Raw genomic sequence first — 15,042 nt, 5'->3', positions numbered from 1 at the left:
CTAAGGCTATACTCTTTTGTACGTGCCTGCAATTTGCAGGCACTTCGAACATTCTAAAACGATGAAAGAAACACACGTTATACCTTGGTTGACCATCGAAGAGGGGCGAAAACAGCAAAGGAACGAGCATAGCATTTCGCATTTGACTTTAGAAGTCATACTCTTTATGCACATTTTCTGGCTCTACTATTGAACGTATCTGCTCTAATCCCTAAAAATTCAGAGTCAGTCAACCACTACGAGACCGAATGCTATTTTTCGTCCCTTTAATGTCTTTTATAGAGTGCAAGGCATTTTGCGGGCGAAGACACTTGTCACAAGTGTAAACTTCGGCTCAAGTATCAACGGTATCGCCGGCCCCATCTGCTTAAAAGAACTTGCACTTAAAGAAATCGTCTTACCCTGACGATCCGAGATTGTTGGAATCAGCTGGTTTGATACGGACGAAACGGAGTCTACGGAATATCGTTCCGAAATTCGATACGTACACTATTGTAATGTTAATGTTAATAAATTCGTCCACGACGTTTCCGTCTGTCATCAACGAGCATTCCGTGACCAGTTTTTATACAAACCAGGCTCACCGTCTCAAAACGTTTGTTGCGTATCGACATCGCCGACGATATTTTCCGTTCTAAGTCAATGGAATAGTTCGTGATAATTTCATTATAGAAACCAAGACTGAAGAGAGTACATTTGTACGTACAGATCGTGTATCGGACGTCATAACCTCATATTACTTGCAGCATGCAGAAAGAAGAACTACTAAATTAGATTACTGATTTATAAATATAGTCATGTCATATTCTGCCCAGTTATTATTGTATATTACTTTTTTTTTTTATTATATTGTGATTCGTTATGTTTCTTTTTAACATTGTTTCACGATAACTTTTAGTAAGTGTATTTGTTTATTAGATTAAAATTTTATAGACAAAAAGAGGCATAATCAATATTATGATTGAACAACATTTTTAAACTGGTTAATTTATTACGTGACGAGACGCGAGCGGCGCAAGAGGCCAGTAAGGGTAGACATGTTTCCAAAGAATACAATGGTTGGTAGTGTTAGTTGGCACAGCGGACGAAACTAATGCGAGATCAGTAAGCCGTCGAGATAATTGTAGACGAAGTCAATCCTGATGTAAAATTAGGGAACCTCTGAGGACAGATATGATTGCAGACGAAACTGATCTGTGAACCACAGGAGTGTGAGCTCCGTGAACATACCTGATGCGAAATCAAGAAGTCACTAGGATCAGTTTCAGAGATGAACCCAAAATAAATTGAGGAGGTTGGCAAGTTCAAACTAACGAACCCAATGCAAAATCAGGTGCTGTAAGGAGGTTAGATAACGCACAGACGAACCTGGTATTACAGGTAGCTGTAGGATGCAGACAAATCTGATGTAAATCAGATAAGATAGCTGCTAGATAGGTTAGCTTTCGTGGACGAACTCGAATAAATCGAGGAGCCACTAGGTTGGACACAGTTTTCTTTGGAAGTAAGGACATGCATACGAATCTGATATGAAATCAGAGAGCTACAGAAGATGTTAGTAAGTCTCGTAACTTGTTAATTACTAATTGACACAACTTGAACGGCTAAGCTGTATCGTGGGGGATCTGTCAATTTGGAATGTGATCGCTTATGATAATTATAGATTTAAAAACAATTCAATCAAATTGCAATGAATACTTTAGTGTATTCTAAAGTCACTCTTTACGTACAGGTGTATAGTGTAGTATTGTCGCGTAAAGTTTATGATTTTAATTCTCGGTGTTAACGCACTGGCGATGCGGGGACTTACAGAGAAATTGCCAGATAGAATTTATGCCGTTAGGACTAAAATCTTGGGGTTTCTATCGACCGAAAAATGAGTAAGGGGATTTGTTAGAAATTTTCTTATATCGAAATTTTATCATGGTTGGTACAGCATTGTAGTTGCTATCCATCTGCTCGGAGTCGCGATCCCACTAAAGCAATGAAAAACGAAAGTACTAGGACGTTTTCTTTTAACAGATAAAGACTCGAATATTTGGGAGAGTAACGGAAAATATTCTTCGCACGTAACAAATTAAAGATAATAACATAATTACGAATCTGCATCATAGCAAAATAAAGTACCTAATAGCTATTTTAGTAGAAATGTAGTAGCGATTTTTATAGACTTAGAATTTTTCGTATAAACTTTTCGTTAAAATTGCATTGATTCAAAGTTAGCACTTTTAATTATAAAGATTTTTTTTTCTAAATATATAATAATTTGTTCTTATCAAATCACAAAGTGATGTCAAATTTCTAGTCAGTAATGCAAGACATAAATACCATGAAAACAACGTCCTACTTGAGACAAGAATTAAACGTGTACAATTAGATGCTTTCAGGACAGAAATTTTCAGAATAAACTGTACCTCATTGTGAAGCTTCGAACCTTCCCGTGTAATTCCTGGATCTTCATAGTTCGAAAGTTTAGCATTTACTGAAAGTTCAACAAATATCGGTCGTATCTACGTTCTCCAAACTTACACGGATGTATGGAACGTGAAGATCCCGTAGTTTGATTAAACTATAACGATAGAAGTATGAATAAATTGTGCCGACGTGTACCGTGATATTACGGTGACTATAATGTAAGTCTTTTCCTTATATAATTTGTCTTATTGTTAATACCTTAATATGACACAAGTAGTTAAATATAAAAGCCAAATAAGACCTAAGTACATTAGAAACTTTTACAACACGAAAATAAGAAGAATTTCGCTTTAAAATATTTTATGAAAATAACTTCATACTTATTTTATTCGATACAAGGGGCTCAGATTAGCAACATTTACTTGTACGTTTAAAATCTTCATGAAAACAGTAACTGTTCAACATGAATCTTTTAACAAATTTTAATTTGTGTCTTAACTAATATCTGCAAAGTAGAATTTGTATTTTTAATAAAAGAGGTTTAAACTAAAAAATATTCTCTTTCAAAAGTGAGAATATAATAAAACACAAATTCCTAACACACAAATGAAGTTTAAAACTTTAAATGTCAATTTTTTGAAGATAAAAATATACGGCTTATACCGTTTTCCTTTACAATTGCAGAATTCTCATAGCAATACTAAACATCAAGAATATCAAGATTATTGTAATCCCTATAAAACTATTGTTTAAAGTTTAAATGAGAATAGAGTTGAAAATACCATTTAAATAAAATCTTTTTTATTGTAGAAAATATTGATATATTTTAATAATTTAAAACGAATAATAATCAAGGAAAACATAAGTAAATAGAACGAACTCATAAATTACCAATATCATGTTATATTGCTACTAATGAACAATATCAGCACAAAATGGAAGGAATTAAATATGTGTATGTCTTAGAGTAGGAGATTAAATCTACCTATGTATTAAGAACAAAAGAGGGGTATTTTGCTATGAATAGAGTCATAATACCACTAAAAGTACAAAATCGGTAATTGTTTCATCTGATTGTAATAATTCGATCATCCACTATATTTACCTTACTGTTCTTTGGTGCAACAAAAATACTGATTTGATAATAGCTCGTACGTTCTTCCCGCTTTTGTGATTGCTTCGCTTTCGAAACACGCCTCATACATATTCTATATACGAGTCGCCTCTAAAACCGTATGGCAGCCTTGTGATAATGTTATCCTGGAAGCCCTTCACATGCATATAGTCACGGTGAATGCGTACCTTGGATCGAAGATTTTGAAAAACGATAAAGTGGTCGTAACCACAACAGAGCTACGGCTGCGCCTTTGAACTAACAAGAATGCGGGTTTAATGTGATCGTGCTCGATCCCTTAAACGCGTTATAATTCTCTTTATCTTCGAAGGTATTCTTCATCCTTTCGGAACTGTTCTCCTCCAAATTGAGTGACATTGTATAACATACTATTTGTATGTACATGTAATTTTTGTTTTATTAGTACATTTAGCAAAATTGTTTGGAATCTACATAAGCAGAGAGTACTTACTACTTAACTCTTGTGTACCCTTTGGGGGTACAATTAAACCTAATTTTAATCTTCAGTGTCTTTTTAATACGAGTTTATTCTAATAAGAATTCAATTTGCATATAATACGTTAGCTTTCAGAAATAGCGTTTAAAGTATAAATACTTATATCAAAATACAAATTGCACTAATTTATGTAAATATATTTATATAATTTATAATTAATATATGCAATTAATAGCTAATAATTTATATAATGTATGTCAACAATTATGTATCGTAATTACAAATTGATTCGATTACACCTATATGTAATAGTTATTTGAACAGTGTACAAAAGCTAAATTAGAATAGCCAGCAATATAATTAAGACCAAAAATGTTATACATGCAACTGGATCCGAGGAAACTTCTTTAGTAAAAATAAGCAAAAAATATGGAATGACATTTTTCTCTCAGCGCTTGATTTTTGAAAAAATTTGCTTTGAATTTGATTTACTAGATGAGGTCTATTAGGGTCAGTAGTTTAACGCTTAGGGATACTCTTTGTCCTTAGAGTAGGTAGTATCGCCAGCACCTGTGCAACTTATACTACTGTGCAAACAGTAGAATAAAGCTCCAAGTCAGACGTATTACAACAATTTTTCAGCAATTAATATATCGGAGGTGAAGCCACAAATGTAATTTCTTTAGTTAGATTGTACTTTCTTGTACTTTCGACTTGTTTTGATATAGAGAATAGCTTTTTATTTTTTACATCTATTGTCGAGCGACATTTGTTATTTCAACGTAAGGGGTTAATAGGAACTATCTATTATATGTCATTTTTAGGATTTCTTGACACCTCTTACAATTTAAAAATGAATGTACGAAGACAAAGTGCATGCCAAATATAAAAGTAAGATATAAGAGTAGAGTATAACAAATTATACCTTTTCAAGTTGCTAGTAATATTTATACAATAATCTTTTAAAGCAATTAGGTCAGTTCAAATTCAATAAATTCTCTTATCAATTTTCTACTAATTTTAATACTATCAATATTCGTTATCAACATTTAACATGCTTTATTTTGGAATATCCTTCAGGATATTTACTTCACAAAATCAGAGTTTCAAACATTTTATATAGTTCTTCACAAATTAATATCTCAGAAATAAAGCCCCGAATGCAATTTTATCATACAATCAAAAGTCAGCGACAAAGAGACATCGTTTGTAGTAGTTACGATTTTGACCCATTACGTCTCACACCCAGAAATCAGCGTTTAGCCGCAAGTAACAGATAAATCCACTCACCTCTTTGTCTCCCAGCTGATGAACTCTGCAGTGAAGGAAAGCTATTTGACCAACCGCGGTCGTCACATTTCGTGGAACGTTCGTCTCGAACGTCGGCACATTAGTGATGTTGGAATTGCCGAAGACATTTCCTCCTAACTGCCTCTGCTCTCGGGCAAAAGTACCTGGCGGAAAATAATTAAGAAACGTCAAGCTTATCAGAGCACTTGCATTTATTCGACTAGAAAATGATCAAATTAATCCAGTGAAATGTATAAATGTAAAATGCAGTTCCACTTAGAAACAAAATCTGTTGAACTTGCGATGAGACTCAGTTAGACATTTGTTTGTAAATAAAATGAAATTCAATACCTAAGTTACACTTCATACATTTCGAATAATGGTCATAGGATATAATAGGTAATAGGATATAATGGTTCATTGACTGTATTTGTAAAGTATTTTATCGCCACAAGCGGATTTCAAATTGCAGAGTGAATACTTGCAAGTTCCGAAAAACTATTATACTGATAAGAACTTCAATATTAAAATGAGTCAAACAATTATGTAGCTACACATGTTGAATGAGATAATATACTTAAAGCAGGATGCAGGGTGTCCCAGGTTTAAGATGCTTAGTTTTCTCAATTCATTTTATGGGGTATAGATAAAATAAAATTATCATATGAACATAGGTTATTTAATGCTTTATTCAAAAGTTATAAACGGAAATAGGAAATTCCTAGGAAGCGGTTAAGAATAACAATATGCCATTTTATGTGAGTTGTGTTTGTTATCAACACTCATCACATATCACTTTTTGCTTTTTGCTACTAATTATTATAACTAATTATTTAGTACTGATTCTTACTACTGATGCTAATTTTCATCCAAATTCGTAGATGTAACCGATGTTTATGTTGTATTGCTAACGATGCTGGTCATTTTGAAATGAAACATTAGTTGCATTTACGAATTTAGATAAAAATTAGTATTAGTACCAATAATAAGTATTAAATAATTACATGTAACAATTAGTATTCAGCAAAAATTGGTGTGTGATGAGTACTGATAGTAGTATAGACATATGGTAATTCTTAACTCTTTCTTCGGCATTTCCTATTTTTCTTTATTATGGTGTACACCATTACTTATTGTATACCTTATCGAGTGTTTAATTTCAACTATGGATTGAAGTTTGCTAATCAATAGGTTTATTACTGACATAGAAATCCTCCATTGAACTGGTACACTATGAGACTAACTATTCGAGAATCGGATGCAAAGCAAAATCCAATAAGTCCGTTCAAAATCGAGTGGCTAGCATTAACGTCAAAATTAACACCTGAAATTTCATTGCTATTACGACAGTCTTTTTTGACACTATTATGAGATCACGTCAACAAGGAATTGGTCTAGCGTTGTGATTTATATTGTTGACGTTATTAAGAGAAACAGGATTCCAATACAACTGTCGACGTCGACTTTGTGATTGATTGTCGATACTTGAACAGGGTGATCATAGAAGTTTCTGCTTACCCCAAGATTCTTGAAGATTAATTTAAACTCTCACGGATTTGCAAGAAAATCCTGGTATAGTCTTATGGTACGCATTAATACTTTATTGTCTGTTGCCCATAAGAACTTTGGCACTCATATAATAATATACAGGTTGTCTCAATAACAATTACTACCTTGATTATCCTTTAAACTGTAAGAACAATAGAAAAAGTTTTTAAATAAAAATTGTTTGATATTAAAGAGATCATGATATATTCATGTCCACTTCTTTGTATATAAAGTCGCTGAAAATATGTGAAGGTTTCTTTTTTTTTCTAAATGGCATCCTACGTTTTTCTGTTTAGCATCTGACAGTAGCTATTAAGACGAATACAAATACTTATAACAGAAGGTCAGTCAAAATCATGCAAGAGAGATTATGAATAGTAAATAAACTCAGTTTTTTTAGAATAATGTTCGACATGTCATCCGTTGGCATTTATAGAACGCTGTACATGTATTGCTAGTGATGCATCTACTCTATAACATGTTTGGAGACGTATTTACACTTATGTAACGTCCTTAAACCGATGCTACGTTGTCCATGGAAGAGCGGCTTTCCAATGGACGAAAAGGTGGGAGTTCGTGTGGCGTGCGGTTAAGGAGTTAAAATCCAAGGCTTATATCTTTCTTAACAATAACTTATTCAATAATACTTATTCTAATCCTAACGTTAATACAGCATTGATAACTATTCTAATCTGATTAAATAAAATCATAAGATGTTATGAGGTTATATTATGTGTGATTATCTATATGTGAGGTTATATTGAACGTGATTATAATTATCTATCAATTATCTCGATAACGCAAGAGTTATGCAAATACGATATATATGTCGTTGAACGAGAGTTAGGTTATGTGATTATTTATATTATTCGCGGTAGAGGATCCTCTATACAAGGCGAAGTGTATTGTGTGTGTGTGTCTGCAATAGATCTCGTACGCCCTGGTCGCTGTCAAAGTTATAGGTGGCTATAACCTCAGAGCGGTCTCAAGGTTCCATGAAACATATAATCTTTGCCTTAATTGCCTAAGCATCCGTAAGTCCTTCGTTGTCTTCTGGAGAAAAGACTCTTCGGGAACGGTCTTAGAAATGTGTCCGACTAGGAATGGCTTCTAGCGCTTGTTGGCAGGCGATTCGTCTGCTTCTGGCGAGCACTAACTCTATATTAAAGGAGCATCAACTACTATTTGCTAGAACGGTCGCTACCTCTAAAGGAGCGGTCTCGATCTATTAGTATATCAGCTTCCTCCAAGATGTCGCCCGTACTGCACTTCACAGGAATCGTCGCAGTGCACCTGTCATAAGGTTACTTCAGACTGAACCTGTAAAGGCGCATCAAATACTCTTGATCGCTGAAAAACGGTCGCTACCTCTAGAGGAGCGGTCTCGATCTCACTGGACGAGTATATCAGCTGCCTTCAAGATCTTCGTTTGTTCGGAACCTGATGCCAGAGTGAAGTGTGTCTCCTACTGCTTTCGCAGCTCCTTATATACCCGCTAGTCGGAGTTCACGCATGCGTAATGTCTTACTTTCTAATGGCAGTCTTATTCCAATCGTGAATGAAATCGAACGATATACGTTGTTTTTATGTTAACATATAATTGAAACTTATAATATATGGTATAAAAATAAGGTACAAAAATATTAATTAGTGTTAGGATAATAGAATACGCAGTAATATAATAATAAAGTATTATAAAGATACAAATATAGAGAGAGATGGTGATAGATAGACAGAGATAGCAATAGGTAGAGAGAGATAGAAATGAATAGAGTGAGAGGGAAGACCGTGGGTCGTTACACTTACTTCTTATGGAAAACATTGATGGACATGTTGTACAATCACAACTACGATTTGTTATATTATGTGTTAGTTCGACTCCACCTACAGAAAAGTTGACATGACTATCTGATGACCTGTTTAGTATCAAAGAATTTTTACTTAAAAAATTTTCTATTATTCTTACAATTTAAAAGATAATCAAGGTGGTAATTTTTACTTGGACACCCTATATATACAGTTTTACCATAAAGTTATAAATGAAATTTCTAGTCTCTAACATACAAGTAAATGCATCTGTTGGTTTCATGAATCCACTAGCGTATCTGAAAAAAGTAGTTGTGTGGAAATTGAACAATTTTCTGTTTATGAATTCTGTCTGTTTCTGCTTTACGTCTGACTGGAATAAATTAAGTTTATTTGTTCTCATTTGCATGGTTGACACGTTCAATCTTCTTTTCTGTAAGCTTTTCCTAGCAGATTCCTGAGGAAATATAAAGAGATCATGAATCTGCAGAAGCTATCACTGGGTTATTAAATTCTGCAGACATTAAAGGATGATTTCATTCAAAAGCAATACAGAGCGTAACATGTATACGTTTCAATATTTTAAGGAGTAGTAGCAGACCTCCAATGAGTTATAGAGTGTCTCATGACATAATGGCTGATCTGTTTCTATTTTGCAGTAGTAATGCTTCAAAGTTAACATATGTATACGGTAAACTCCGAATCGGAGGATTTTGTAATTTTGCAGATATATTAAGGAGGAGCAACAGAAGACAAAAGTCTTAATACATTTTATTATATCTCTTATGGTTTAATATTTACGAAACTTTAAAGATTAAAAATGCATGCGAAAAACATAACCTAAAAGACCGCCAGCAGTCAGCGGTTCAAGATTGACTCAATGATCGACAGAGCAGGGACCATTTACAAGAACTTGTATGTATGAAGGTTCACATGTTCAGGCCTTCCGAAACAAATACAATTTTCTCAAGCAACCGAATTCTTGAGATCAACGGACTCTTTCAATGTGTTTGTCTTATCGGTATCCAGAAGCTACTCTTCCTTTCAGAACATAGTGCTAACTTTAAGGCATTATTACTGCAAAACGAAAGCAGATCACACAAGTATGTTATAGGACATTTTGTGATCCAGTTGAAGTATGCTACCATCCCTTAAAATATTGAAATGTACACATGTTACACCCTGTATATTATGTCAATGCTTTGTCAAGACAATGAGCCTTTGTTGTCACTCACACCTCCACATGCTGAGACTGAGGCGGTTAATGAATGTTCTGTTGCATCATATATTCACGACAAAGCATTGAACTTGACTCTACGTTGCGAATATAATAGGCTTAATGCATCCTTGAATTAGATTAATCATGAGGACCGAGTACGTAAAAGGTCTATTTCTATACAAATACTGAACACTAGTACTCAAACGTATGCTGTGTACGAATTTGATAAAGTGGTTGTTCTTATACAGCTTTGTATAACTAATATTATATAATAAACACAGAAGCCATATGATATGGTATAAAAGCATCTAGAGTTACATAATTCAAGAATACAATTTCTGAGAGGATTAATACGCTATTAATTCACTATATTCTAATTTTAGATAAACGTTAACATAGTACAAATATCTTGAATCAAATAATGAAAATCTCAAGCTTTCAATTTTATGATAACTTCATGCTTCCTCTCTATTGAAGAGGTTTATTACTAATATTTTTATTTTCACGACTTCTATGGAAATACTAATTTAGTTATATGTTCCCCAGTTTATAATTTATGCAAAGAGTTTTCACTGTAATATCGAATTTCGTTTCACAATTTAATTCGTCCTTCACGATATCAAAAAGCATCAAACTCACGTTTCACTAAGCTTGGCGTGTTTAATTATACCGCTTTTGAATATAAAATCATAGACAGGGTTCGTTAATTTTTCAAGTATTTATAACTGTTTCTTTATTCGTATGTGATAACTTACGTATGCTAACTCCTACGTTATTATACTCTGAATAAATATAAAACCTCTAATAAAAATGTATTACGTCGTATGGTACGAACAGCACAATCTATAAAAAGCAAAAATGAAAAAAAATGTTTGTTTACTATATGTATATAGGTATCTAAATTTTAAAGGATAGTGATGGTGAGATTTTGTGGATCAATAAACAAAATATATTTATTCACTTCGACTTTACATCGTATGTTAATACACGCTGTATCGTTCAGAACTACGCAATCGAATCTAACAGACAGAAAACAAATTACGACCGACAGACACCACTGGCGCTACACTTGCACACGCCTCGTGCGTCTCCAGTACCGCGCGTATTTCAAATGTGGGACAAATCTCTATCATTCCCCCACTTTTGTCACACATTTAACTCTCGTAAGCACAACTCTCATACAATCTTAATCTGTTTGAATGAATACATACTATGTTATGAGGCAATGCCTTTGTAAGTATATCCGCAACATTATCACTGCTCGCGACATATTTTAGTTTTATTAACCCTTCCTCATACTTTTCCCTGGTTATGTGATACGCTATATCTATATGTTTTGATCTTGATCTTTCTACTCTATTATGGGTAAAATCTATAGCTGATCTATTATCGCACCTAACAATGTATGGTTCACGAGGAATATCTAATTTTTTCAATGACCGTAATTCTTTGAACATCATGTTCATCCATATTGCCTCTTTTACAGCATTTTCTAACGCAACATATTCCGCTTCCATAGTTGAAGTGGATATGGATTTCTGTTTACTGGATTTCCAAGAAATTGGGTTACCTCCCAAAAATACTACCATGCCACTATATGAATGCCTATCGTCAACATCAGTTGCCCAATCTGCATCGCTGTATATTTCTATATCATTACTTCCCTGACTATACGTTAAAGCTTTCGTTTTAGTAGTATACAAGTATTTTAACACTCTTTTCGCTTGCACCCAATGTATCTTACCGGGATTCGACACAAATTGCGCTAATTTCGACGCCGCATACATTATATCCGGCCGAGTCGCTAACGCTATATACATCAACGATCCGACTAGTTGTCTATACGGGACATTTTTCATCTCGTCCTTTTCTGCTTCGCTTGAAGGACCATGAAACTTTGATAATTTTAAACCCAGTTCAATTGGCGTGTTAGTGGTTTTACATTCTATCACATTATACTCGTCTAACAGTTTTTGAATGTACAGCTCTTGCGATAATTTCATGGTTTGGTTAGTAGTGTAACTTATACTTATTCCTAGTAAATAAGATGCTAAACCTAAATCTCTTATTTCATACTTTGACATTAATAGTACTTTCACCTTTTCTAACGTACTCGCATTTTTACTAAACAATACAATGTCATCTACGTAAATAGTTAGTATGAGATCACAATACGTGTATACGCAATTATTACTTACTAATCTTTGGAAACCATTTTCGACTAGAAACATATCGATTGCATTGTTCCAATTCCGACCCGATTGTTTCAATCCATAAATTGGTTTCTTCAATTTCGCCACTTTGGTATCTAAACCATTATATCCTGGCGGCAATCTCATGTAAATCTCTTCGGTTAACTCTCCGTATAGGTATGCGCACTTAACATCTAAATGGTGTACTTTCCAACCTTGACACATGGACATTGCTAGCAACAACCTAATTGTTGAAATACTTGCGACTGGGGCATAAGATTCAAAATAGTCTACGTTCTTTTTCTGACCGAAGCCCTGTGCTACTAACCTCGCTTTATATCTAATGATGTTTCCTGCCGGGTCTGTCTTAACTTTATAAACCCATTTGCTTCCAATACATTGCATGTGTTCAACTTTATCAACAATTTCCCAAGTATCCCTATTCTCTAAACTTTGAAGTTCCTCATCCATGGCTACTTTCCACTCCTCGCATTGAGGTAAAGACATCGCATGTTCAAACGTTAATGGTTCTATTACCTCAGCTAGGTTGATCTCTACGTTCTTAGGCTTACCTTTACAGCCCCAAGGATTTCTCACTACCTTTCCCCGTCGCCCAGTGCGAATAGGTGTTTCCTTATAGGGTACTTCTTGGAAACTAGCATCGTAATCAACATCAGTCTTTTCATTGTTATATTCCACTTCCTGAGTTTCGTTCGTTAACGAGTTACTCGTATTTTTGTCTTCACCTGGTTCTGTATCTTCTTCTACCTTTTCTAATTCTGCTTCATTCCTTGTATCAACTATAGTTTCCCCGAAGTCACTTACTGCCTCATATGTGTTCTTCCTGTAAATATAATCGAATCCACATATCTCCTCCACAAACTCTACATGTTTTGAATGTATAATATCATCTTTTGATGAATCCCATAATCTATATCCTCTAGTCTGATTCGAATAGCCTACAAATATGCACTCTTTTGCCCTCGAGTTGAGTTTGCCATGCTTTGGAAGGTGCACATACGCTAAACATCCAAAAGTCCTTATGTGCTTTACGCTTGGTTTATTTCCAGTCCATATGCCTTCTGGAACATTATTGCCAATTGCTGCATGTATTGTTCTATTTTTAATATAGCATGCGGTTAATAAAGCTTCCGCCCAGAACTTATCAGGTAATTTTGCTGTTTTCAGCATTGCACGCACAAGATCAAGCAACGTCCTATTGACTCGTTCTGCTACCCCATTCATCTGTGGAGTATACGCGTTCGAGCGCTCATGCTTTATTCCCAAACTGTCAAGAAATGTAGTCATATCTTTATTACAGAATTCTAGACCATTATCTGTTCTTATTCTTTTTACCTTTCTATCTGTCTCTCTCTCTACTCTAACAATATATCTTTGTATGTAGCTCATTACTTCATCTTTAGTTTTTAAACAATAGACTGTTATTTTTCTTGAGTAATCATCCGTGATTGTGAGAAAGTACCTCGAGCCCCCTATTGACTTTACAGGTAAAGGTCCACATAAGTCTGAGTGGATTAGTTCTAATACATTCTTCGTCTGTCTAATCCCTATGTTTCTACAAGGTGCTTTTGTAGATTTTCCTACACTACAACCATCACAATGGACATCCTTGATTTTTACCTTTTCTAGTCCTCTAACTAAATCCTTACTAGATAGCTCATTAATATTTCCCACGTTCACATGACAGAACCTTCTATGCCATTTATCACTATCATTCAATTTATTATTGCAAGTAATATGTGTCTCAGCTGGATTTGAACTATTTCTAATGACCTTAGCTCTAACTATGTATAACCCATTCTTGCAAATGGCCTCCCCCACTATCATATTAGTCCTTTTATTTAATATTTGTAACTTATGATTATCTATAATCAGTCTTTTCTGCCTACTCTCTATTTGTGACGCAGATAACAAATTTCTTCTCACATTAGGAACATAATACACATTATACAATGTAATACTGAACGTCTTATTGCCTACGTAGGTTTCTATGTCAATGTCGCCAATACCTACTGCCTTTAAACTATTTTGCGCACTGCTATCCGCTGAGTAAATGGTTTCATCTACTATAGGTTTATAATTACTAAACCAGCTTTTGTTTTTGCATATGTGATGTGTCGCACCACTGTCTACTAACCATGAATTATCAAGCTGTACATTATTTAATTCTAGCAAGAACGCATCTTTGTACTTACATTGACTCGACGTACCACTTTTCCAATTCGCCCTTTTATTTTTATCTTTTAACCTACAGTTGGTAGCAATGTGTCCTTGTTTTCCGCAGGCGAAGCACTTCCTTTCGTCCTTCTTCTGTTCAATCTGCTTATGCGACGTTCCCTTAACCTGGTGGTATGCTTCCTTCCGTTTTTCTGTATACGTAGACTCCTTCGCTGTCCTCCTCTCGTACTCGCTAAGTAGCATTCCTTTTACTTCTGATGACTTGAATTTCTCGTCATCAAGGTTTGCCAATGCCATCACAATTCCCTCATAACTGTCTGGCAAACCGCACAGCATCGAATATGCCAAATCGTCATCACTTATGTCGTAACCAGCCTCCTTCAGGCTGTCGCTGCATATTTTCATTCTTGATAGATATGACGTCATGGTTTCATCTGTCTCAAGTTTTATTGAGACCATTTGTTTCTTAAGCTGTAGTATTCTTGGCCGGGATTTTGGCTCAAAGACTTTCGCCAAAGTTTGCCAAGCCTCAGATGGCTTTTCGCAGTCCATAATATGAATCTGGTGTTCTGGTTCGATGCTAAGTGCTATCGTGGCCAAAGCTTTCTCTTCTTTTCGGTTAAATCTTTCTCTCGCCTCTGCATTGTCTGCCGGCGGCTGACCAGCTTCGCCGGTTACGTGTTGCCACAATTCGCGTTGAACTAAAGCCATTTTTGTGTTGTATTTCCACGAACGATAATTGTTTCCGTTTAATTTATCAATTCGATCCACGATCTGACTCGAATTAGCCATTGCGTTTTTA

The 15,042-nt window shown here is 34.8% G+C and overlaps 1 protein-coding gene across 1 annotated transcript in view; it reads right to left on the bottom strand.

Moving 5' to 3' along the window:
- The window catches only part of Dpr1 (defective proboscis extension response 1), a 1,112,753-nt gene that overhangs the window by 816,308 nt on the left and 281,403 nt on the right, over positions 1-15,042 (bottom strand). Inside the window, exon 2 of the mRNA XM_076378317.1 lies at positions 5,277-5,440. Within this exon, the coding sequence (XP_076234432.1) occupies positions 5,277-5,440 (164 nt within the window). The remainder of the gene's footprint in view (positions 1-5,276; positions 5,441-15,042) is intronic.

This window comes from Calliopsis andreniformis, chromosome 5 (genome assembly GCF_051401765.1).
Source record: "Calliopsis andreniformis isolate RMS-2024a chromosome 5, iyCalAndr_principal, whole genome shotgun sequence".
NCBI classification, from domain to species: domain Eukaryota; kingdom Metazoa; phylum Arthropoda; class Insecta; order Hymenoptera; family Andrenidae; genus Calliopsis; species Calliopsis andreniformis.
Note: the sequence above shows the minus strand (reverse complement) of the source record. Positions and strands in the feature narration are given on the sequence as shown.